The following is a 25098-nucleotide window of genomic DNA, read 5'->3' on the forward strand; positions in this document are numbered from 1 at the left end:
TTGAACTTTCTGTCTTCAATACAGAAAATAGTTATCTGCATTCAGAATATCAGATTTGTTCATTCAAATTTCTTTCTCACCAAAGTCTAACTTTCTTGTCTCACAGTGGGGAATTTAACAGTATAAACTCAGTATCATGCGTCTTGCTTGTCAGACAAGAATTTGTTCACTTTTGTGCAGCCCCCAAACCACCGTGTGCCAAAATAAGACCAAGCATGTGTAAATAAGGGCAAGGCTTCAAAGAAGCTGAGGCAGTGCTTCACCATCTAAGAGAAAAAGAAAGAAAGACAGCCAGAGAAATGTTGGTTTAATGTCTTATAATAATTCTTTCTCTTTTCCTGTTTCCACTTTGGTATATTTGTGTCATTGAAACAGATTGTGAGTGCATGTGTTTTCCCCTCCCTCTGTGTGTGCTGGTGTGGGTGGACGGTGCAATCCAGTCCAGTGCTTCAGGGCAGCCAGTAAAGTGTGCACTATTGTGTGCGGCTGAAAAAAAAAAGAAAGAGCAAAAAAGGAGGGGGGAGAAAAGAAACTCAGTCCCTTTGTGTGTAGAGGACCCAGCAGGAAAGCGATTTTGCAATTACTTTAGCTTGCCGGCAATGCAAGCTTGGTTCCTCTGATCTGCACACACTTGTACACTGGGCTGTCTCCTCTGCTCACTGCCTATACAAGCACATACAAGAGTGAGCGTGTGTTTATGGGCTGCGTCTGGACGCGCTTCGAGAGCCAACAGCAACGCAGGGTTTCTGCCCCTTATGATGAAAGCAGACGTCAGACAAAAACATGAATATTGATGCGGAGGTAGTCTGTTTCATAGACGGAACAGAAGGAAGCAAGATGGCTGCCCTTTAGGATTTGTTTAAGAGGAGACCTAGACGGTTTGTTGGAATTCTACAAAGTGGAGGGACTTAAAACAAGGTGAGAGAGTTTTTCTGTTCTTGACATTTTTTGTCTGTCCCCCAGGGTCTCTTAGTGGCTGCAAGCTCTTGTTTAGTATTGTACTGTCCTCTTTAAAACTCGTGAGCTGACATAATAATGAAAGGATATTAGATAAAGCTTCACCAACATGGCTGACGTTTTCTGTCTCTCTTTCTCCCTCCCTCCCTCTCTCTCTCTCTCTCTCTCTCTCTCTCTCGTGTAGATAGTATTTCAAGCATTTCAATCTCATTTGTTTTCATTATTCATTTTTTTTCAGAGGACAGCTTTAGGAATGTTCCTGGTTTAAAAAAAACTGGTGATCTTTGTGAGACTGTTGGTCAATTTCTTTCAGGCATTATTTCCCAATGGTTCTCCTGTGCTGAGAGCAAGACTAAACAGTCAAACTACTAACAAAATTATCTTATCTCTTCAGTGTCCATCGGCCTTATTTGACATCTGTATGCAAATACAAGAAAGGGGTGTTTTAGGAGGTGAAAAGAATTTTCTTTAATATTTATTCCCAGCTTTCTAAACTTTCTTCATGTAAATGTACCAAATATTTTTTTTTTTATCTGACAAAATTCTTTTGACTACATCTTCATTTGTTGTGTGCTTTGATTGAATGTGGGAGTTTGGCCAGGAATAGTGGAACTCCTTGCTTTCATTGCATTCATCAGTGAATGACAAGCAGACACAAAGACTAGCACAGTCCTGAGGTTAAAAAAAAACAAAAAACAGAAGAGCGTAGTGGTGGAAGCCCACAAGGTCAGAAGCTTTAAAAGAACTGAAACCCAACCCCATAGCACCATTAGCTGAGGGCCACTGGAGAGCGGAATTTTTTGTGTTGTCTGACATTAATAGGATTTACATTGTTTATTTGTAAACAAGATCTTATGATCTTTTTATGACTTTAAATTTTAAGCTCACACATTAATATTTTCAATAGAAGAAAAAATTTTAGATGTAAGAGCACAGCACAGGTGGGCTATAGTTGCCTGGGACATATTTGCATATGTTTGACATTAAGCTATATACTGAAATTCCATACTGAGCAAAGAAAAAATTAAATGCTTGAATAACTTTATCCACTGTATTAATAAAGTCAACATTCCGCTGAAAATAACCAAGTCTGAATGTTTCAGATGTATTTCAATTTCATAGTTGCTTTTGACATGTGACAATCAAATGTATTAATTTGAGTAAACTGTTACAAAAGGCTACAGCATCTGTACTAATGAATTGCAAATAGCACCTTTGCTTGACTAATTTTAACAGCCCTATTAGGATTTACATCATAATTGACTGCTGGAATAATACAGATAAAAGTCCTGCCCCCTTATTTTGTGTATTTAACTTGTGTATTCCACCATTCTGCTTAGATGAGAAGTGTGGAAGTTAGTCCATGCCTGCAAGGGAATGCTTTATGGCCTGTTGTCAAAAATGTGATAGAGAGGTGGTGCAAATGCTAATGTAACTACAATGACGGGTTCTGGAGAGAGTCAAGGGCCATCACGTCTTACTGTTTCTTAAGCTTCAACTCCAACTTTAAGCTTAGAATTGTTAATCCCTTGGTGATATAATGGAGATATCGTAGTGTATCACTCAGTAAGCATACTTAAGCATCTCCATGGCATGACATTATATTTAATGGTGAGAATACACAACGTGGACAACATTCGCTGGAACTAAACTGGAAGTACAGTCAGACCCTTTTTCCTTGATAAGAATGTTTGGATCAAGATGTAAAAAAAATACCTCTTTGATTACTTCTGTTCATTACATGGTAGATATTTTTCATAAGAAGTCTCTTAGTGTGACATAGACTCAAATTATTCTTTAGAAAGAATGCTTATTTGGTTGAATTCATGAGTGAAAAACCTTTGTATTCTAGAGAATGGTGAATGTGTCTGACAGTGTTTTGCAGCGTGTTCTTATTGCATATTCAATTTTACAAATACTCTTGAGCAAAAAGGAATACATGTTCTGTTTTAAAAACCCAATGCTTAGGGTGACAGATTAAAATTAAATGTACATATAGTATATTTTATTATTGTTGTTGTCCTTGTTGGTGTTGATAATTGCAGGATTGACAATTTTTAAAAGGAACAGTAAAGAGCATTTAGGCAGTAATCAAGATTTATCATCAGATTATTATTTTTTTTATTATTATTATATTTGCTACAGCTTGGTGTTTATAAAAATCATAATTCAGGACAGTTTCCTCCCAAAAATGTATAGTTTATAGATTTTTATAGTAGGCATTTACAGTATTTTTATTTATGCAATTTATTATAAATGGTATATATACTGTTTATCAATTATCATTGCCCTTGGTCTCAAACATTTTCCAGCCTGCATAGTAATTTATTAGCTGTCTTCGTTGACGGTATTGCACTTTATTTAGTAATACTTTAAGCCCTTTTGGTGTAAATTGTCATAATAGTTCTGATTGCTGGTATGGTATTTATATGACAACATATTCACCTTTGTCTCATCCTTCAGCACAGTCATTGTATGTTCGATGTGAGCCCTGAAAATTTCAGGATATTAGAATATGTATTATTGTGAAGGTTTAATCTTGGACTGAATTTGCAAGGGCATGAATTGAAGAGCACGCCCCACGTGCGTAAGCGCACATGGTCGCTCTGTTTACAAACACTAACTTACAACCCAGTCACAGGGTAAGGTAGGGAAGTGTACTTGCGCCAGCCAAGGAGGTCACTGGAAAGCAGGTCATTGACTACGCCAATTTAGAACCTTTCCAGAACATCTGTATTCAAAAGGCTTTAGTTAAATTAAACTCATGGCACACGGTTTGCATTTTTTCTGTCATCTTCAGTTCTTTGAAAACTACAAATGTCTTGTGATTAAAGGAGTTGTATGAATATATTTGTAAAGCTCAGATAATCACTAAAAATGATTTTTCATTTTTTTAAATGTTCATTGCCTCTTTGGTGAATGAAGTGATGATGTGGTTTTTAAAAGGTTATCTCTCCAGTTCCAGCTGTGCATATTCAAAGAATATCTGACTGGTTTCAGAAAACGGTGGATCATAACAGAAACGCTTGATGGTTTTCCCCCTTCAAAATCAAACCTTTATAAAAAATGTGTCAGGTCGATATATGAATCACATGCCACATGCTAATTTAGAAAAAAGGTGATGTCAGTTCGAGGATGTAGGGGGATTTTGCCTAAGAATTGCTCAGAAATAAGTCTACCAAGAAGAGGTTTGTTGCATGTGTCTGTGAAATGTTTGTGTGCACATATCTAGATACACTAATCACAACCAGGCTGCTCACAAGCCCAGCAGCCTCAGTGCAATAAGGCCATAGAGTCAAGACACCTAAAAGGAAGGAAGTCACCTTGTTGATAGCAGATTTACCACAGAGACAGCTGGATATCAAAGTCATTCAAGACTATAAACTATCCATATCCCTAGCATGACATTACCCCATTTCTAGAGGTTCATGACGACCAGGGATCAGACAGAGGGTGTAACCAATTTAGCCAAATATTTTCCATATGGTGTGTCGTGTGTTTGTGTCAGAGTCTTTGTCTGTGAATTGCATTTCTATCAGTAGAAAATAATGGCATGGCAGTGGTCTCTGAAGTCAGACTGTATCGTGAATAATAAATGGGAAGATATTCCAAGCAAACATCAAATGAAGAGCACATGCATGCTTTGTCAGGTTTCAAAGTGTTGTGTGGAATGCGTTTCCTGGAAAATTACACAATAATAACTTAATCAATTAATTAATTAATTAATTAGAGCTTTGTGCACACATTGTTGAACATATTTTTTAACATAATTGTTGCACATTTACAAAGAATAGTGCCTTGCAACCCCTAAGCAATCATAAGGTGACAAAGGCAAGATAAAAATAATACTTAAATTTCAAGGAAGGAACATTGGGATGAAACAAATTTTAAAAAAAATGAATTACTCATTTAAAGTTCTGATTAAATATTTAATTGAATAATTGTTAGGAATATGCAGCCATGGCCAAAACAGGATGCATTAGCAATATTAATATATTCAGGGAAGTATCATGCTGCCACTCTTTTTTTTTTCTGAACCACCAAAACACTGATATTGTGATATTCTTACCTCAGTTCAGATTATTATGTGAAGACATTGACATAAAACCCAGAAGCGTGTTTAACTACAGTATGTTTAATTTTATTTGTAATAGTATTAGTGTTGCTATTATACTATACATTTGAGGCCCTATACATTTTATGAGACTTTGTAAAATCCACAAAAAAATCCTCGTTATTTTGATATTTTTGTTACTATCAGAAGATCATTAATGAGTATTACTACATTAACACTTCAGCTACTACTAACAAATAAAGAAACACGCTTGAATCAATTTCTGGGCCATTATTCTGTATTCATTAATCAATTTTTCACTTTAAAATAATGGCCCAGATCACTAGTAGTTCTAGTTTTTTACTTGGAACATGGTCATAAAGTGAATCATTATTACTCAAGTGTTACTTAATCCCTCTGCAGGAACTACAAGTGATCTGGACCACTATTTTAAAGTGAAAAACATTTTTTTAAATAAATCACTAGTAGTTCTTGAAGAGTGACTAGGTTACACTTGAGTAATTCGTAAATGCTGTATTATTCATGCCAGACAGTTGGCAATGTCACATTGTAAAGAAAGACTACGCATCTGCGCATTTACGCATACACATTAATGCACATAACTATAGACTAAACACGTAATACGCATGTGCATGCCGTCACCGTTTTTTAAGTTTACACAGAGATAACCTATTTCAAAGTTTGCGTTCTAAGGCCACCAAAACGCCACTGTCGTGTAAATGAACGGCCATAACGCATTAAAAGTTTTCAGTACAGACAATGGCACAGCTCTTTCCTATTTTTTGTTGTGTTTTGTGTAGCATTTTTGCCACTCAGTGGGTATAACCACAGTGACGCCAGACTACTGTGACATCATGTCACATCCCGACGCCATCCACACTGCATTTAGATGACTATGTAAATATGTGCTGTGTGCTTACCTTTCAATAAGAAAATTAACACAAAAATGACAGTGGTGAGAAAACAATATTTGAGAAAGCATCTGATCATAGCAATGTGTTTGCACAAGCTCTGCAATTCGGCAATTCAGTAAAGAGTCACATCATGTTTATTTATATAGAATGTTATATAATAGATTGTTTAAAAGCAAGCAGCTTAACAGTGTCAGTGTCTCCTTCAATTAGAATTAAAACTTCTTGGCTCTCCAATGTATTCATGTTTTTCCTCGCCGACGTCTGACCTCAACGGACTGAACAGAGGAAATTAACTGGAGAAGATTTAGATGTCAAAGAGGGTGGAGCCTCAGAGCACACCTATCTATTACACAATCGGACCAATGGTAGTTCAAAGGTGTCTACCAACCAGAGCAAACTTTTCCCAAAACTGTTTTCGAACTCCCGAAATGAACACCATTCGAACTTTGCTTTGGCCTTATTTTGTTCGAAATTATGTTTCTCGAATTAGCTTTTTTTCTTTACAAAATGGCATTGTCAACTACTGGCATGCATAATACAGCAGTTTTAGTCGTTTTCACAAATCCGTGTGAACGAGGATCGTTTTGACAACATTGCCGTCTGTACGCGAAAACACAAAGGAAAAACTTTTCCATTAGTACATCGTTGTCTTGTGAACGTACCCCTTTCATCTATGCTCTATTAATTCAGTCCTAGGTACTTTTTCTTTCCAGTTAAGGTAGCATTATATAGTAATGTAATAGAAAAGGGTGCATCCAAACCTTCTCGCTGACCATTAGATATGGCTCCATCATCCTTCTAGAAAAGATATAAAGAAATATATAGAAAGTAAGCAAAGTTTTCTGATTTGTTCCTAAATACTAAATATACCAGACAGTCGGGTTGATAACGCAGTTTTTGTGCTGGGTTCGGGCTTCAATTTTATGCACATGTAGGCTTTCACATATTAGAATCAGATTTCTCCATCGACCTAAAGTTTTGGTTCTGTCAATGCTGGGAAAATAATTTTAATATGTTTTTAATTAGATAAATCAGTAATCAAAGTGAAGATATGCTGAGATAAGCACATAGAAAATGCTTAGCGCCACATCCGGGCCTAAGCAGACGTACATACTTTTCCTTGTGGCAGCGAGTCGGAGTACTGCAGATTTTCTCAAGTATAAAGGATTTGGACATTGACTGGTGATCTTATGTTAATGACATTAATTAGGTGGCTTTACAAGGTGGAGATCTGAAACCATTCAGTTGTGCATAATTTTTTTTTTTTAATTGCGATTTATACATTTTGCATCTGGAAGAGAGGCGTAAGCATGTTTTTTTGTGTGCATACGTTCATTCTCTGAATTACACATTGGAGGAATGATCGTAAGATCAAATGTAGGACAGTTTCTATGCAACCCTTTTATAAATGAGGCCCCTAGAAGTCTTTCTTTAGGATCTCCAGTTGATGAAGTCTGATGTCATTGACTCTGCCAAGATGCTCTTGGCCTCAAGAATGCGAGCACCTAAAAGCATTGTGACCTCAGTTTTTGCCAAAGTGATATACATCTGGTATTACACTGAGGTTTAAAGAAGATGAAACCCAACTGCAGCTAGCCCAAGTACTCCGATCCACAGGTTACACTTACACTCACCTAAATGATTATTAGGAACACCATACTAATACTGTGTTTGACCCCCTTTCGCCTTCAGAACTGCCTTAATTCTTCGTGGCATTGATTCAACAAGGTGCTGAAAGCATTCTTTAGAAGTGTTGGCCCATATTGATAGGATAGCATCTTGCAGTTGATGGAGATTTGTGGGATGCACATCCAGGGCACGAAGTTCCCGTTCCACAACATCCCAAAGATGCTCTATTGGGTTGAGATCTGGTGACTGTGGGGGCCATTTTAGTGCAGTGAACTCATTGTCATGTTCAAGAAACCAATTTGAAATGATTCGAGCTTTGTGACATTGTGCATTATCCTGCTGAAAGCAGCCATCAGAGGATGGGTACATGGTGGTCATAAAGGGATGGACATGGTCAGAAACAATGATCAGGTAGGCCGTGGCATTTAAACGATGCCCAATTGGGGCCTAAAGTGTGTCAAGAAAACATCCCCCACACCATTACACCACCACCACCAGCCTGCACAGTGGTAACAAGGCATGATGGATCCATGTTCTCATTCTGTCTACGCCAAATTCTGACTCTACCATCTGAATGTCTCAACAGAAATCGAGATTCATCAGACCAGGCAACATTTTTCCAGTCTTCAACTGTCCAATTTTGGTGAGCTTGTGCAAATTGTAGCCTCTTTTTCCTATTTGTAGTGGAGATGAGTGGTACCCGGTGGGGTCTTCTGCTGTTGTAGCCCATCCGTCTCAAGGTTGTGCGTGTTGTGGCTTCACAAATGCTTTGCATCATACCTTGGTTGTAACGAGTGGTTATTTCAGTCAAAGTTGCTCTTCTATCAGCTTGAATCAGTCGGCCCATTCTCCTCTGACCTCTAGCATCAACAAGGCATTTTTGCCCACAGGACTGCCGCATACTGGATGTTTTTCCCTTTTCACACCATTCTTTGTAAATCCTAGAAATGGTTGTTCGTGAAAATCCCAGTAACTGAGCAGATTGTGAAATACTCAGACCGGCCCGTCTGGCACCAACAACCATGCCACGCTCAAAATTGCTTAAATCACCTTTCTTTCCCATTCTGACATTCAGTTTGGAGTTCAGGAGATTGTCTTGACTCTTGACCACACCCCTAAATGCATTGAAGCAACTGCCATGTGATTGGTTGATTAGATAATTGCATTTACGAGAAATTGAACAGGTGTTCCTAATAATCCTTTAGGTGAGTGTATATTAAGGTTTAGTTCTGCATACATGGATTTGGCTCAGGCAATGTGCATTTATAAATTAGTGTTAACCTAAATGTATAGGGGAAACTGTGTCAGGATTCACAATAGAATATTGTATTAACTAAATCTTTAATACAAAGCAAAGCAGACTTTAATAAATGCTGTGCATATGGCAAACTCAAACATCTTATCTATAAGATTATAAAACCTTTTTTTTTCTTGAGCATGCCACAAGCATATGCCTTTGTTTATCTTTGTTTTGTAACTCTGAACACATTTTCTTCACAGCAATTGAAGACCCCAGTCCAGATATAAGAGTTACATTGAAAGTAAAGAGATTGCTAGGGCTTCTCAGCTTTCATGTCATAGCAGTAAATAAAACTCTGTCCCATAAAAGAGAGCTGATCCCACCAGAATCAATGTGCTTAGCACATGTGTTCACTTTTTTGCATTTTCTCTATCTCTGTCTTTATATCTGTGTCAGTCAGTCATGCTTGGTTAATGTTTAGAGCAGATGGCCATGCAGAACCAATATAATGATCACCATGGCTACCACACTCCCTGAAAGAAATTTGCTTTGCACTGGGCACAGTTCATCAAATTAGTCAGATATATTGACTGGTGCAGACACAAAGAAATGGGGTGGGTCGGGGGGGTTGTAGAAAGAAACAGAAAGAAGTTGAGAGGAATGTTTATTGGAATTATATTTTGGATGTTGATTTGGGGGAAGGGAGATTGTTGTACGGCATAATGTGCTTAATTACATATTAATTACACTGTAGTAATCTGTGGCTGTATTTACCGTTTACTGTCTGAAGCAAAAGGACAGTCTGCTAAACCTAGAGTTATACAGTGAGTTATACAACCTATGCCAAGTTAATTATCATCCAGTTTAACACATCAAACACCATCACAGGGAAGGAAAGAAGCAGTGTAGATTTAAGTAAGCAATTACAGATAGCCAAACTACTATAGATTGATCATTTTATTATCAGCTTCTATTTGGAGATCAGCAGGGATTGAGGATGGGATGTATTTCTTTCTTTGTCAAAATCAATGCAGTATAACTTTATTTAGTTATGAAGTTTTTCAAAACCAAAAAACCTTGGGATGGAATTTACTGTATTATCTTACTTTTTTCTTATCTTAAAATGTAAAAACATTTGTTTAAGCAACAACCTAAACACGACTGTGCAACTTGTTGTTTTGACAATTTAATGTTTAGCATGTTAATGTTTGTTCTAGCAGCTGTAGCTTTTTTATTTTATTTATTAAAACCTGCAGTGACTTATACAATACTGTAAAATATCTATAAAAAAAAGTATATTATAAGGTTATAACAGGAAAGAAACACATTGTGAAAATTATAACCTATCATTATACTTATTTTTTTCAGTACAATTTCTGTCATGTCAATTTGATTATGTGATATGAGTTTATGGGTTTTCAGATTTTCAACTTAATTTTTTTTGCTATAATCAAAGTGGTTGAATGTGCATTGAACTTATCACCGCAAGTTGTCAATTTGTCACCACTTTTTATTACAAGTTTAAGGCAGAAAGTATTATTATAAGTTTAGTGGGTTTAATTTGTAATGTCTAACACAACATAATCATTGGTTGTATCAATGCAGGTCATACAAAGTCGGTTTAGTATGAACGAAAGCACAAAAACTGGATTGCAAATTGTTTCAGCAGAGCCACATCTGCCTTCTATTAGTAACAAAGGACAATGGCAGGTCCAACACAGACCTGACTCTTCAGAGGGGACCTAGTTGTGGGTGAAATTACAAACAGAAGAGTATATCTGCCTAGCATTTCAAGTAATCTACCTCTCCTCAAATCCTCTCCCACAAAGAGGATTTAAAATGTCATTGGGGATGAACAATGAGTTCACAGTCGAGGAAAAATGAAGCAACTTTAAAGACAACTTCTATTTTATCCGTTTTTTTTTACTACTCTGTTGTTCTAAAGAAATCAGAATGTGATACACACGATCAATACATTAATCAAAAAAAAATCTCACAGAGCTCTTTCAAACAGACTCTGAGGCATGTCTCATACCTTCCCCCGTACACATGCTGACTCTATAAATACCAGTTCATTTCAAAGGGGTTCTTTCCTCTTTGTTTCCATTCTTATGCTTATGTCTTCTAGCTTCTTATTGAAAATGACGAAATGTCACGGATGTTGGTGGAACCATTAAAGCAGGCTGCGGTGTTCAGAGCCCAAGTAAAAAAAAAAGTTGGTTAGGTTTAATGATTTTGTTTCCTGAGTCATAGTGCTGATGTGTTGAATGGAGTGAGAATGCAGTTTTTTTTTCCAGACACACACACGCACACATTCCAATGGCAGTGTGACACTTGAAAAGGGAAGAAACACTGATCCTGATTATGTTAACTGGCTTGTGGTTTCTTTTGTTACTCTTTATAGAAACTTGGAAAATGTTTTAAAGTCAAAGTTGTTAATAAATGCCAACACTGCCAATGACTGTGAAACCTGACATTCTTGTTGAGCTTGTTTCCTTGGTTGTGTGTCAGGGGATAATACGGTTGGTTAATGCTTAGAGGAGAAGAGTGAAAAATACACTTTTACAACCCTGCATGCATGACATTTAAAGCACACTTGCACATGAGCTGTATGGTCAAATTACAGTGGGAGGAACCAAGGGATGAAGTTTCACTACAACTACAACCAAACACAGAGCAGCATATGCTCAGATGCACAACATGTTTTTCCTTTAAGTACTAGAATATCCAAGCAAGTTATGTTTTAAAATATAAAAAAGGCTTTTATTTTCTTTAGCTATTTATCCATTAATTATTTAAAACTTAAAAAAAAACATAATTCCTGCCTGAACTGCACAAGAGCAGCTGACACACAAGTTCTTGACACACAAAAAAACTATTGTTAAAAAAAATATATATATCCAAATTAATTGTCACTTTATTCTCAGCACAACTCCTTTCTCTTGTCATAACACACAGAAACACACTGACACAGAGTACATATTTTTTTTAACACTTCACCACTAACCCAAACCCGAATCTCTAAGAAATTCTTTGAAGCATAATACTACTACTACTAATAATGATGATGATGATTCTCTTGTTTGTCCATAGTACCACTTTTAGAGTGTAAAACCATGAAAGACACAGAACATATCACTCCCCGCTGACCAACTTTATTTCAACCGCAACCCGCTAAGGAACTGCTAAATTACTTAACAATAAATTGCTGTTGTACCTGTGTGCTTTTTTTGGTTGTATTGGTTCTGCAACCAAAGCACTGATCAGTTGTATACACATATTTATTACAGTGGGAGATCACACAGTTTGAGCTCTTGTGAGATACAGAGAGAGAGAAAAAAAGGATAAAAAAAAAGAAACTAAAAAAACAGGATAGACAACAAACTGAATAAAAAGCCACTCCTAGTTGTCAAGAGACCAGATAAGGGATATAAGGATGTTTGCTTGTTTTGTGTTTTATGTTAGCGTGAGACTCACTGAGGCACTAAGGCACTGGACTGTCCATAAACATTCCTTTAAAATATATCACATTTATGTTTAAGAAAGATATTAATCTTTCTGTATTATTAATATTATATGGATGGATACAGCCAATCCAAACCCGTCGTGTGAAAGTTTAAAGCATATATATAGACAGCTTTCAGCTGGGGTCTCGTGCTTTGTCATTCTTGCTCAGAGAGATTTTTTGTGTTGTTTTCAGTGTGGGCTTATCCAACTGTGGCAAGCCGTTTGGCTTTTCTCAGCTGTTGGGAAACTCTGAAATGGCTTGGGAATGGATCCATATTTAAGCTTCATGGAGCACACCAATCACAATCTCCCCTTTCCAGAGATGATAATAGATGCAATTTAAAACATGTGATCAAACTTTTATTAGTATTGTTGGACTGCATCCAGTAATATATCACAGGCCAAGTCACAAAACAAAGTATTTTTTATAAACAAAAAGCCACTTTCCAGGTGTGATCAGAAAGACCAGTTGTTATTCACCGACTACCCCATTATACATCAATTCTCACTATAAACTAACTATTAACTACGACTTTTGCCTCAAACTGCTTAGTTAGTAAGGTATTTTTTATTTTAAGTATTGGGTAGGATTAGGGATGTAGAATATGGTCATGCAGAATAAGGCATTAATATGTGCTTTATAAGTATTAATAAACAGCCAATATCATAGTAATAAGTAACTAGTTAATAGTGTGAATTGGACCCTACATAATGTATTACCAAATGTATATTATTATTAATCTGTCTTGCCCTTATCGCTCCACATGCTGACTCCAATTTAAAGGTCCAGCAGACACTCCATTTCCAAGCCATTTTTAACTGTCCTTTACCCCCACCATTCTGGACCCAAACAGATGGAAATCATTCCATGAAGAATCTGTTACATATTAGATATAATGTAGGCACTTCTTTCTATACGGCTCTGTAGATTTGATTACAAACAATACATCTACAATTGTCTATTGTCAAAGATATTTTGGCATTTCTAAGATATTTATACATGGTTGCATAAATGCATAAATAAAAATGTGTTTTTGAAGGAACCAAAAAGTATACATTTTTATAGAATTCTGGTTTTGGATAGTACATTGTAAAATCAAATACAAAAATATATAGTGCAATAAAGAATTTTTGTAAACAAATGCAAGGTTTCATGAAATAAAGTTTGGTGCAATATATTAATAATGGCCACTGACAAAAAAAAAAAACATCCTTTTTTGCTATAATCCAAAGCCACTTAATGATAAATGCAGTATTAGAAGCATAAATTTACGTATATGTTTACAATTTAAAAGCGTAAATTGTCATTATAATCAACGGCTAGTTAGTCTCATGTTCAACAGTTCTAATGCATATATGCTCAAATCTAAATATACGAAGAAACATCGTAAACAAATTGACATGGGTTCAGAACACCAATTATCAAGATGGCTGGTACCATTCTTTGTAATTAAATATTAAGTGAGAAAGTAAGGGCGATGTTTATGACTGTAGCTGTGAGATCCAGGACTTTGTTTTTTAACTAAATGCAAGTCATTGGTATATGCACTACAAAACTCTTGCCTGTAAGCTTCTTAGATTTGACTGTACAAGAAAATGCTAAGCATGTATGGAATGAAACTTCTCTGGTGGGCATATCTATTTTGAGATATGGGCTAATATTTCACAACAGTAGAGTCTAACTTGAGAGGGAAAACAACATTCATACTTTTGTTATTTCTGCAATATTGTAATTCATTACTTTTCAAAGTAAGAACGTTTTGGCCCAACGGTGGAAAAGCAGCTATAGACTCTAATATGATATTTTAAATACATGAATACAAATTAATATTTTTTTTTAATTCATTTATTTTTGTAACCTTATTTTCCATTTTTTTTAATAAATTTTTGACAGTCCAGATCATTAGCTAGAACCCCACATTATAACTAAATTATGTTTTTACAATTATGGTAATTTTCCTTCTCTTCCATGTAGGACGCAGAGAGGGCAGCCTTGTGAATGGACCCAGAGCAGACCAGATGGAAACAGAAAAGACCAGCCATGAGACGGAAAAAAGTCTGATACTTGCACAAATCAGTGCCACTCAGCAGACAGAGCCTCTTCTCACCAAGCGTCAGAATGGAGATCAGTCACCTGAGGTTTTGTCTCAGCAGTTCAATGGGGACACAAACTGGAGCCATTACAAGCCCAGCACAGTGGTCTACACAATGAAACGGCAACAGGATAATTGTTCTAGCCCTGCTAGTATGCAGGGCATATTTGATCAAAACATGTATGAGATGAATGGACAGATGAAAAATGCTCTTAGTGAACAAACATATTTGGACTTACACCAGCCTAAAAAACTCTGCACTGATTCAGAGGTGAATGGAAAGGAGGAACTGAGGCTTTGGGATAAAAGAGAAACAGGAATGGAGACCCGATTAGAAGGATTCCCTAAGCACAACAAGCCAGGAGATTTTGAGATAAAACATAGTAAAAGAAACTGTAACTTTCCCAATGGGGATTTATTCACACTGTCACAGAACAAGCAGGTTCCAATGCCCAATGGTGCTACAACAAGCCCACCTTCAGTAAAGGGTATAACTGGTGACCTCTTAGAGAAAACTTTGTCTCAGTATTACCCAGAGCATGTGTCTATTGCACCTCAAACCAACTCATCTCAAGTAGATCAAGTCACCAGCAACCTGCCTGAACAGGCGACTTCTTCACCTTCATTAACCTCAGGTTTTCCTATTTCCCCCCATACATCTGCCTCCGAGCCACTTGCCAAGACACCCTCAGAAGTACAAGGCAGCAATGGCTACAACCCTGAATTTACAGTGAATGGATACTCTAGCTTTGCAACTGAGCAAAAGAAGTCTGCTTATCCTCTCTCTGACCTCCCAGAGTTGGGAACACAATCGCTGAGTCAGGAAGCATTGGAGTCCAATGTGCCATCACAGACAGGCATCAATGGTTGCTCACAGATTCAAGAAGATAGAGAAGGCCTTCTTAGTGACTCTGAGTGTTTAAGCATGTTCTCTAAGTCCAACCAGGATTTTAGCCGTGAATCTTACAAATTACCCCCAGTGATGGCAAGTGCTCCATCACAAAACACTCAGACAGGTCAGCAGAACCTACAAATTAAGGTGCCACAGAAACAACCAACTGATGAAAGCCCCCACGACAATAGAGACTTTTCTTTGCAACAGCAACAGAATCTTGAGCCAACAACAGTAGACAGCAGGTTGATTTCCCTGGCATCTCAGAATCAATACAGTGACCAAGATAATAAGCCTAAACCAGGCCAGGAAAAGACAACATCAAAGAGTTCAGATCACCCATGCCAGATGGAATGGATAGATTTGAACTCAGCTTCAGCTCCACAGCCATCTACTAATCACTCTCAGATGTGGGATTTTTTCATTCCACAGACCCAAATGCAGCAACATACAGTCTCGCAGAGCCAAAGTCATTGTACAAATTCCATGCCCACAAACAACTTTCAGTCTCAGAATTTCAGTAATAGCAGTTTTCCCTCACATGAAAATCAGGCACAAGATAGTTATAAAAACTCCCTACCTCCTACACAATTTCCCCACAATTCTGCCCCTGAATGTCAACAAAGAAATTCCGGTATGCACAATCATACTTACATACAATATGACAAAGCCCAAAACATGTCCCAGGAATTATGCAAAAATGATCAAGACCAGATACAATCCCAGAGCTTCCTCTCTCAGCCACCACCTGCTGAGCCTCATCAGCAGGCCACAAGCACATTTTCCCATCAGCTCCCTCAGGATAGACAGAATATGCAAGCAGCCCCACAACAAGGTGTTTCCCACATCCAGGTAGATGGACCACTCTTGAAAAGGCTTAAAACAGAGGATTGTCTTCATTCAGAATCCCAGACAATATCTCTAGGTATTGAACCCCCAACACAAACACTGTCTAGTACAACTATAAGAGAATACTCAACATTCCCAGACCCATCGAAATCAAATGCACAATCCTTGTCTAAAGAAACAGAAGCTCTAACAGAAAGGAAACTCCAGCAGAACATTCACCAACAACCTCTCCAACGCAGGGTACACACTAATTTGGAATTCCCCCAGTCTCCGATTTCTCAATCACAACTGTCACAAGTTTCTAATGGTCTTCAGATACCTGCTCAAACATTAACCAAAGCTGAATTCCATGAGCTCTTTGCCCAAATCCAGAGAGAGTCTCACCCAAGCCAAGGTGCTCATCCAAGCCAAGGTGCTCAAGGAGACTTGCAGAGGCACACAGCCTTGCGAATGCACCTTCTACAGCGGCAAGTCCCCAACAACATCAGACCAAGTATGCCAGCCATAAAAAGTGAAAACTGCTCAGGTTTGGAAACCTCAGCTCAACTGCCACCCATGGAAGTGCTACGGCAAGATCAAGACAAAACCAAAGTCATGCCAGTGGTTGTAAAGCAGGAGCATCCTTCTTCATCCTGTGAACAAAGCCAGCAAAGGAGTATTCTAGCTACCATGGAACAGCGGTTAAAACAGTATCAACTATCACCTGTGTTTGAAAGAAAGTCATTGGTCATCAAGTCACCCAATAAGGTCAAGGTAGAGATGGCTGGGGCTGTGACTGTAATCTCAACCAGTGCTGAGGGTAATGTCAAGGAACAGAGCAAACCACAAAACTTCACTCCACCTAAAAAGATTGAACCTGGGTTACAAAGCTTTCTGGAGTCACCCATGAAGATGCTTGATACACCGCTAAAAAACTTGCTAGATACACCTATGAAGACACAGTATGATATCCCTTCATGTCACTGTGTTGGTAAGATATTCACCCAGCTTTTGTTAGTTTGTACACATTTTGTGTTATACATTTATTTTTCCTGACAATCTACTCCGAAACCCACAGAGCAAATCAGTGAAAGGGACGAAGGCCCATATTATACTCACTTGGGATCAGCACCGACTGTTGCAGGCATCCGCAACGTTATGGAGGAAAGGTATAAAATAACTCCTCTCTTGCACAAAATAAATGCTTGCAACTTACTCTATCAGTATAGATGTATTTTTTACACCATATTTCTCTTGACAGATCTGGACTGACTGGAAGTGCCATTAGGATTGAAAAAGTTGTGTATACTGGCAAGGAAGGCAAGAGTGGGCAGGGCTGCCCCATTGCTAAATGGGTAATGGCAATTCGATTTTATCCTGTGTGTTCTCTTTTTTTGTGCACATGTATTGCCCCTCTTTGTCTGTTTCAGTAATTAAATATTCAAACATGCTTGTCAGTTTTCTTATCCACAGCGCCCTCTATGGACAACTCAATTACATGACAGATGTCTCAATCTGCTTCCTGTATATTTTCTGGATATATCTGTACATGTGCACTATGTTGTGTAGGTAATACGGAGGGCAAATGTAGACGAGAAACTCCTGGTCTTGGTACGAGAACGGGCTGGTCACTCATGTGAAACATCTTGTATAGTTGTGGTCATCTTAATTTGGGAAGGCATAACAACGAACCTGGCTGACCGTCTCTACACTGAACTCAGTGACACGCTAACAAAACATGGTGCTCTAACCAACCGCAGATGTGCTCTAAATGAGGAGTAAGGAAAAATGCTTGTTATTGCTTTTTCACAAATACAGTATACATTCATTGACCAAAAGACCAAAACACATTATCAAATCCAAATGCTTCCAAATTGATATTCAGTGGTCTTGGTATTGCTACATATCTAACTACTTTCTGCTTAACTGCTTATAAATTAGTTATATTGTCCTTAAGACAAGATATTTAATGGCTATAAAATTCTAGATATTGTAAGTTATATTTACAATATGTTATTTGTCTTCAAACTTAACATTGTCATTTTCCTTAGGAGAACATGTGCATGTCAGGGTTTGGAACCTGATGCCTGTGGAGCTTCTTTCTCCTTTGGCTGCTCCTGGAGCATGTACTATAATGGCTGCAAATTTGCTAGAAGTAAAATCCCACGAAAGTTCAAACTGCTTGGGGATGATCCCAGGGAGGTGAGAGGCTCACACACAAACACAAAATGGAGTAAAAAAAAATGGCATACAAAAATAACAGAGTATTTTTGATCCTCTTACAGGAAGAGAAACTGGAACAAAATCTCCAGGGTCTTGCAACTTTCATGGCCCCAGTGTATAAAAAAATGGCACCCGATGCTTACAGCAATCAGGTATACATTTAAGCTCTCTGCTTCAGGTCTCATAATGCTACCGAGAATATATAGGATTTTTCTTAAGGCAGCGGCTATTTGATGCTATTTACACCAAGTGTAAATAGCAACTAGATTGTGTTTACACTAAGTGAAAATAACATATTTTACACTAAGTGCAAATAGCTGGCGATGCATATAGTTAGATGAAATAGCATACTACATGAAAATAGTGATATAGTCTATTTACACCATGTAAAAGTAGTTATTTGCAATATGTATACTTTATTTTGACAGATACATACTATTTGCACCTCAGTATTGTTGTATATAAATAGGATGCAATAATAACAGAGTGTAAATTATTAAATGGATGCCGCCTTAATGGGACCATAAAAGCCGTCCCTACACCTATCCTTAACTCTAACCAATAAATGCTTTTATTATTATTATTATTATTATTTCTTTAGGCACTTTATTTCCATTTTTAGAATTTATTTTTGAAAGCAAATGCCTTTCCGATGTGATATGTGATGGGAAAAGAGAGAAGAGTGAGCTCTGCAAAAAGCAGATTCGAACCCGGGTCGATCGCGTCAAAACCTAGATCTTTAAGCCTTTTGCTTTACTGACTATACCACTGAAAACATTAAAATACACCTGTTTTTTTATCTTGTTTTTCCCAAACAGGCATTGTTAGGCGGAGCTAGTGCGAATAGCACTTGCAAACAAGGCACTATATTTACAAGTTTCCTGATATATTTTAAGTGATATAATAAGCAGTAGCAGTAGTGTTGTAATATATACAAATAAGTAAAGTGACTGAAAAAGTGTATGAATTGCATAAGGGACATATTCCAAAGTAGGCAAATTTTAAGTGATATTTTCCATTTCTATATCTACCAACATGTGACAGGTGGAGCATGAACACAGAGCTCCCGATTGCCGTCTGGGCCAAAAAGAAGGACGGCCATTTTCTGGAGTGACAGCCTGTCTAGACTTCTGTGCTCATGCCCACAGAGACCTGCACAACATGCAAGGGGGCAGTACTGTGGTAAGAATTAAAGTCGGCATGAAAAATACATTGAGATAGTCTTTTCTTCCCTATTGTGACGTACACCAATCAGGCATAGCTTTATGACCACTGACAGGTGAAGTGAATAACACTGATTATCTCTTCATCACGGCACCTTTTAGTGGGTGGGATACATTAGGCAGCAAGTGAACATTTTGTCCTCAAAGTTGATGTGTTAGAAGCAGGAAAAATTGGCAAGTGTAAGGATTTGAGCAAGGGCCAAATTGTGATGGCTAGACGTCTGGGTCAAAGCATCTCCAAAACTGCAGTTCTTGTGGGGTGTTCCTGGTCTGCAGTGGTCAGTATCTACCAAAGTGGTCCAAGGAAGTAACAGCGGTGAACCGGTGACAGGGCTCATTGATGCAGGTGGGTAGCGAAGGCTGGCTCTTGTGGTCCGATTAAACAGACAAGCTACTGTAGCTCAAATTGCTCAAGAATTTAACGCTGGTTCTAATAGAAAGATGTCAGAATACACAGTGCATTGCGGTTTGTTGCATATGGGGCTGCAAAGCCACAGACCAATCAGGGTGCCCATGCTGACCCCCTGTCCACCGGCGAAAGTGCCAACAGTTGGCATGTGAGCATCAGAACTGGACCACGGAGCAAAGGAGAAGGTGGCCTGATCTGATCAATCATGTTTTCTTTTACATCACATGGATGGCCAGGTGCATGTGTGTCGCTTACCTGGGTAACACATGGCACCATGATTCACTATGGTTAGAAGGCAAGCTGACAGAGGCAGTGTGATGCTTTGGGCAATGTTCTGCTGGGAAATCTTGAGTCCTGCCATCCATGTGGATGTTACCTTAAGACGTACCACCTACCTAAGCATTGTTGCACACCATGTACACCCTTTCATGGAAACGGTATTCCCTGGTGGCTGTGGCTTCTTTCAGCAGGATAATGTGCCTTGCCACAAAGAAAAATGTTTCAGGAATGGGTTGAGGAGCACAACGAGTTTGAGGTGTTGACTTGGCCTGGTTCTGGTCTTGTTCCCTAGATCTCAATTCAATCGAGCATCTGTGGGATGTGCTGAACAAATAAGTCCAATCCATGGAGGCCTCACCTCACAACTTAAACAAGGACTTTAACAATCTGCTGCTAACATCTTGGTGCCAGACACCACAGCACACCTTCAGGGGTCTAGTGCAGTCCATGCCTCGACGGGTCAGGCTAAAAAAGAGGGACCAACACAATATTAGGAAGGTGGTCGTGTTATGCCTGAAAGTAAAATTACTTTAGGGACTGGATTTTGTTCTCTGTAATTGATTGGATTATAGGAAGTTGGACATTGCTAACTAAATGGGGGCAGTTCTGAATGCCAGTTAGCAGTCAGTTGTGAAAGATATTTAATCTCACCCTCCACGGAGACATATGGCACAAAAAGAGCAGATGCTATGAATAAACAATAAATAATGATGTGCATGGAAAAATCATTTATAATAAACTGCAACATTCTGTAAAAAAAAAAAAAAAAAAAAAAGTAAGAAATTATCCATTTTGATTTTAAGGTGACTTTAAATACTTACAGTACACTGTACCCTAATAAGACTAATAAAAAGCATTCACCAAAGCCATCAGTTAAGTTTATTACATGATACAAATAATATATAGTCTGCGTTATACTCTGGAGGTGGAGAATAAAAGATGGCTAAAACAGTCATGGTTGCAAAATTACAAATTAAACAGGCCAAACCTCCCTCTATCTACTCCTGTTGTAGGTCTGCACGCTAACACGAGAGGACAATCGTGAGATTGGAAAAATTCCTGAGGATGAGCAGCTGCATGTGCTTCCCTTATACAAGGCCTCATCCACAGATGAGTTTGGCAGTGCTGAGGCTCAGCTGGAGAAGACCAAGACTGGTGCCATTCAGGTGCTCAGTGCCTTTCGTAGACAGGTGCGTATGCTACCAGAGCCTGCCAAGTCTTGCCGGCAGAAGAAGTTGGATGCCAAGAGAGCCGCAGCTAACAAACCAAACACACCTAACTCCAAAATGGACAGCAACCAGCAAGCAAAGCAGAAACAGACTGCTTATGAGAACCCAGGCCAGAACGCAACTGTAACAGGTACAAAAGCAAGTCTTCAAAATAAAACCACTACAAGTTTTCAAAATGTATACATAAATGTATAAAAAAAAAAGTATTATAAATATTTTATTTAGGGATGGTAAAATAAACTAGTGTGTATCAATGTTTCAACACCAAAATGTAAAATCTTCTAATCCCATTATTTCTTCCAGGCGCAGGTAAAATGAGAACAAATCTGGACTCTGGGCATCTCCCAAATGCTCATGCTGCCCATCAGCTTCAGCACCGGCAGCAAACACAACCTAATCCTCATCCCTCTTACACTGTCCCACAGTTCCCTAGATTTTCAAATGCATCAGCAACCTTCACAAAAGCTTCTAATCCAATGACCCCGCATCCTCAAACACAGTCTTCTGCTGGTCCTTATCCCTCTCCTTTACATGCACCCAACTCTTACATTAATGTGTCTAATGCACCCACCCCATACCCCAGGTCTCTTACACCCAATCCTCTCTATACTGGTTACCAATGTAACGGGGGGCTTCCCATGGACAACTACCACCCTTACTACTCTTCCAATATAAAGTATCCAGATATGTATCATCCCCAAAGAAATCCACTGTACTCTGAGCAGCAGTACAGTGCACCTCAACAGTATGGGGTCAACTATCCACATTATGGAGAGCCCAGCTTGCCAGCCAATGGTTATGGCACCTCTAACATGAAACCTGGCATGCACTCTATGGGACATTACCCAGGTTATGGTCCTAATATGCCAACTGATGCCTTCTCCAGGCCTCCTTCAGCCCATCAACATTTGGACTATGCAGCTATTGGCAAAAGCAGCCAGTTTGAAGCTTACCCCAGGCCTCATATGTCACAGAATCCTCAGATGTTTCCTCCAAATCTAAATACCTTAAGTATGCAAAGTAATAAAGATTTAGAGATTAACATGCATGGAGCAAATGGTATCCCTCAGGTGTTTCCTCATTTGGGTAATGAATGCTTCAACCCGAACCAACATCCAGGCTTGAGGCTTTCCAGTGAAAATGCCCTTAACTCGGTAGTCAACCAGGCACCACTTACCCAGAGTTCAGAAAAAAAAGAAAAGGAGGATGTGTGGTCTGACAGCGAGCACAACTTCCTTGACCCTGAAATTGGAGGGGTGGCAGTGGCGCCTAGTCATGGTTCGATCATTATTGAGTGTGCCAAGCGGGAGCTCCATGCGACTACACCAGTCAAAAAGCCTGAACGCAACCATCCCACCCGTATCTCACTGGTGTTTTACCAGCACAAGAACATGAATGAGGCAAAACATGGACTGGCTCTGTGGGAAGCAAAGATGGCAGAGAAGGCCCGGGAGAAAGAGGAGGATGCTGAGAAGCATGGTGCTGAAAATACAACAAGCAAGAGCAGTGGAAAGAAAGTGAAACGAGAACATTCAGAATCTTCTGAACCATCAGAACCTCCTTATAAGCAGTTTCTTCTCATGCTTACAGAACGGTCAATGTCCTGCACTACCAATACATACGTAAGCACATCTCCCTATGCCTTTACCAAGGTGACCGGGCCTTACAATCATTTCCTGTAAAAACCTTTGTAGGTTCAGAGCATCCATAAACACAAGAATAAGAGTGGCATCAGAAAAATGACATGGTGCATGAAATGGTGCTACAATATAGTGACCTCAGTGCCACTGGCTATATGACCCATTATTCTTGTTCAGTTTGTATAAGGTTATTGACAGACAATAGTAAGATTCAGTATCATTACTATACGTAGAGCATCAGTTAGTTTTTTTTCACACTTAAAAAAGTCAATCTTTACTGTTTGATCCATTGGAAATATTTATTTATTATTTAATTACTCACGTATAACACACTGTTCTTCATCCATGGTGCTTACAGTCCAACAAATATGGACATATTACTGGAAAGAAATATTCATCTTTGGTGACTTTTGTGGCTAATCACTTTTTATGGTGCTAGTGAGTGTTTTGAATGCAAACATGTTTTTAAATGCCTTTCTTTAACAACTCACAACAAAACACCTTGTACAATTTTAGAAGTACTACACAATTATTTTGATTAAGCAATTAAGAAATTATCTAGCTTAAATTGTGTTTTAAGAGCACTTTTTATTAATAATGAGGGTATTACTTTCTGCTTACTTTTAACAATTTGAAAGACAATTTATTACACTGCATTCATTTTAGTTTCACAATGTGGAGAACAATAATGATGGACAGTTGAACATTAAGACTTTTAAAGAATTTCTCTGGTGCTTTTACAATTTTTTTTTTTTTTACACTTACTGTATAGTGAGCCACTGAGGGTCAATTTAGTAAAAGTAATGTTCTGAGAAATCACAAAAAAAGCAAAAGCAAAAACAAAAACAAACAAAAAAAAGGGCAATTTCAGAACACTGAATGCCGATACTTGGAGTCAAGAAAAACATTGGTCAATATTAGGTCCTCAAAGCATATATCAAGGAACACATAACAGGGTTACTTTTACATCAATGTCACTGTTCCAGAGGCAGCTGGCTTGGCTGGCTGTGGGTGGGGTTTACATAATGCAACTTTAGCTGTATAAAAAAAAGTTGTGTACAGTAAATTAATTTTTTGAATGTATGCTTAGACAATAGTTTAGTAAAGAAGAGTACTATTTCTTTGGGTTTGAACTGCTCTTATTTCAAATGGTGCTACTTGACCTGCTATAAATATAATGTGAGAATCTCTAAGGGCGTTGAGAAGGCTTATGAATGATGTAGAAAAACCTACTTATCATATACCTCAGAACTAGTTTGGCAATAGAATTATAATACCAAGGTGTTTTTGTTCTTTTACTTCCAAACACTTTGTAGCAAATATAACACAGACCTTAAGGCCATCATTGATGCAAAGTTCATTTCTTACTTTCTTCACACTTGATCTACTAGAAAGTATTACTTGAACTTGAAGCCAGAACTGCAAAATCAGGGATCTATCAGCTCATTTCTGTGCATAAACATCACTTGTGTTCATATTGTCTTCTCTAATTCAGGTTTGAGCCTTTGCATTATAAATCCTTATAAATTACCTGTATATAAATCACACACATATCTAACTTTATTAGAAAATTAAAACTATCTGAATTTGTGTACTGTTGAAGCAAAATGCTGATAAACCTAAAAAGTAATTTGAACACATTTTAACATGCACTGATTTAATTAAAGGGAAAGTGTCATGACATATAAAGCAATGTATTTGCTCTTTACTGAAGGGTTAGAACAAGTCAGTTAAATGTGCACATTTAGTTGCATATGTATAGTTTGAGGCTAAATGTATTTACAACCACTAAACATATGTTAATGCCTCTTACACTACTCCTGTCCCTGAATTAAATTAGATATTTGATAGTTATTGGTAATGAATGATTACAGCTCATTCCACTTTGACATAAAAAATGAAGCACTTCAATTTGTAAAAAAAAAAAAAAAAAAAAGAAAGAAAAAAAAAGATGTAAATT

The 25098-nt window shown here is 38.0% G+C and overlaps 1 protein-coding gene across 1 annotated transcript; it reads left to right on the plus strand.

Moving 5' to 3' along the window:
• Nucleotides 1–773: 773 nt before the first annotated feature.
• tet2 (tet methylcytosine dioxygenase 2) lies at nucleotides 774–25049 on the plus strand. Its single transcript, XM_079812135.1, has 10 exons — nucleotides 774–918; nucleotides 14298–17126; nucleotides 17214–17304; nucleotides 17397–17490; nucleotides 17705–17913; nucleotides 18187–18337; nucleotides 18421–18510; nucleotides 19403–19540; nucleotides 21283–21628; nucleotides 21802–25049. Exons 2-10 carry the CDS (start codon nucleotides 14342–14344, stop codon nucleotides 23178–23180), a joined length of 5283 nt encoding a protein of 1760 aa, XP_079668261.1. The 5' UTR covers nucleotides 774–918; nucleotides 14298–14341; the 3' UTR covers nucleotides 23181–25049.
• Nucleotides 25050–25098: the final 49 nt, after the last annotated feature.

The sequence above is a fragment of the Gobio gobio genome, assembly GCF_949357685.1.
Source record: "Gobio gobio genome assembly, chromosome: 3".
NCBI classification, from domain to species: Eukaryota; Metazoa; Chordata; class Actinopteri; order Cypriniformes; family Gobionidae; genus Gobio; species Gobio gobio.

What these genes read in the sequence shown, in the direction of transcription:
- tet2 (XM_079812135.1), top strand. Translation starts at nt 14,342, where the DNA reads ATGGAAACAGAAAAGACCAGCCATGAGACGGAAAAAAGTCTGATACTT. An exon ending in CCCTTCATGTCACTGTGTTG is followed by an intron (nt 17,127 to 17,213) that starts GTAAGATATTCA and finishes CGAAACCCACAG; the next exon opens with AGCAAATCAGTGAAAGGGAC. An exon ending in CGCAACGTTATGGAGGAAAG is followed by an intron (nt 17,305 to 17,396) that starts GTATAAAATAAC and finishes TTCTCTTGACAG; the next exon opens with ATCTGGACTGACTGGAAGTG.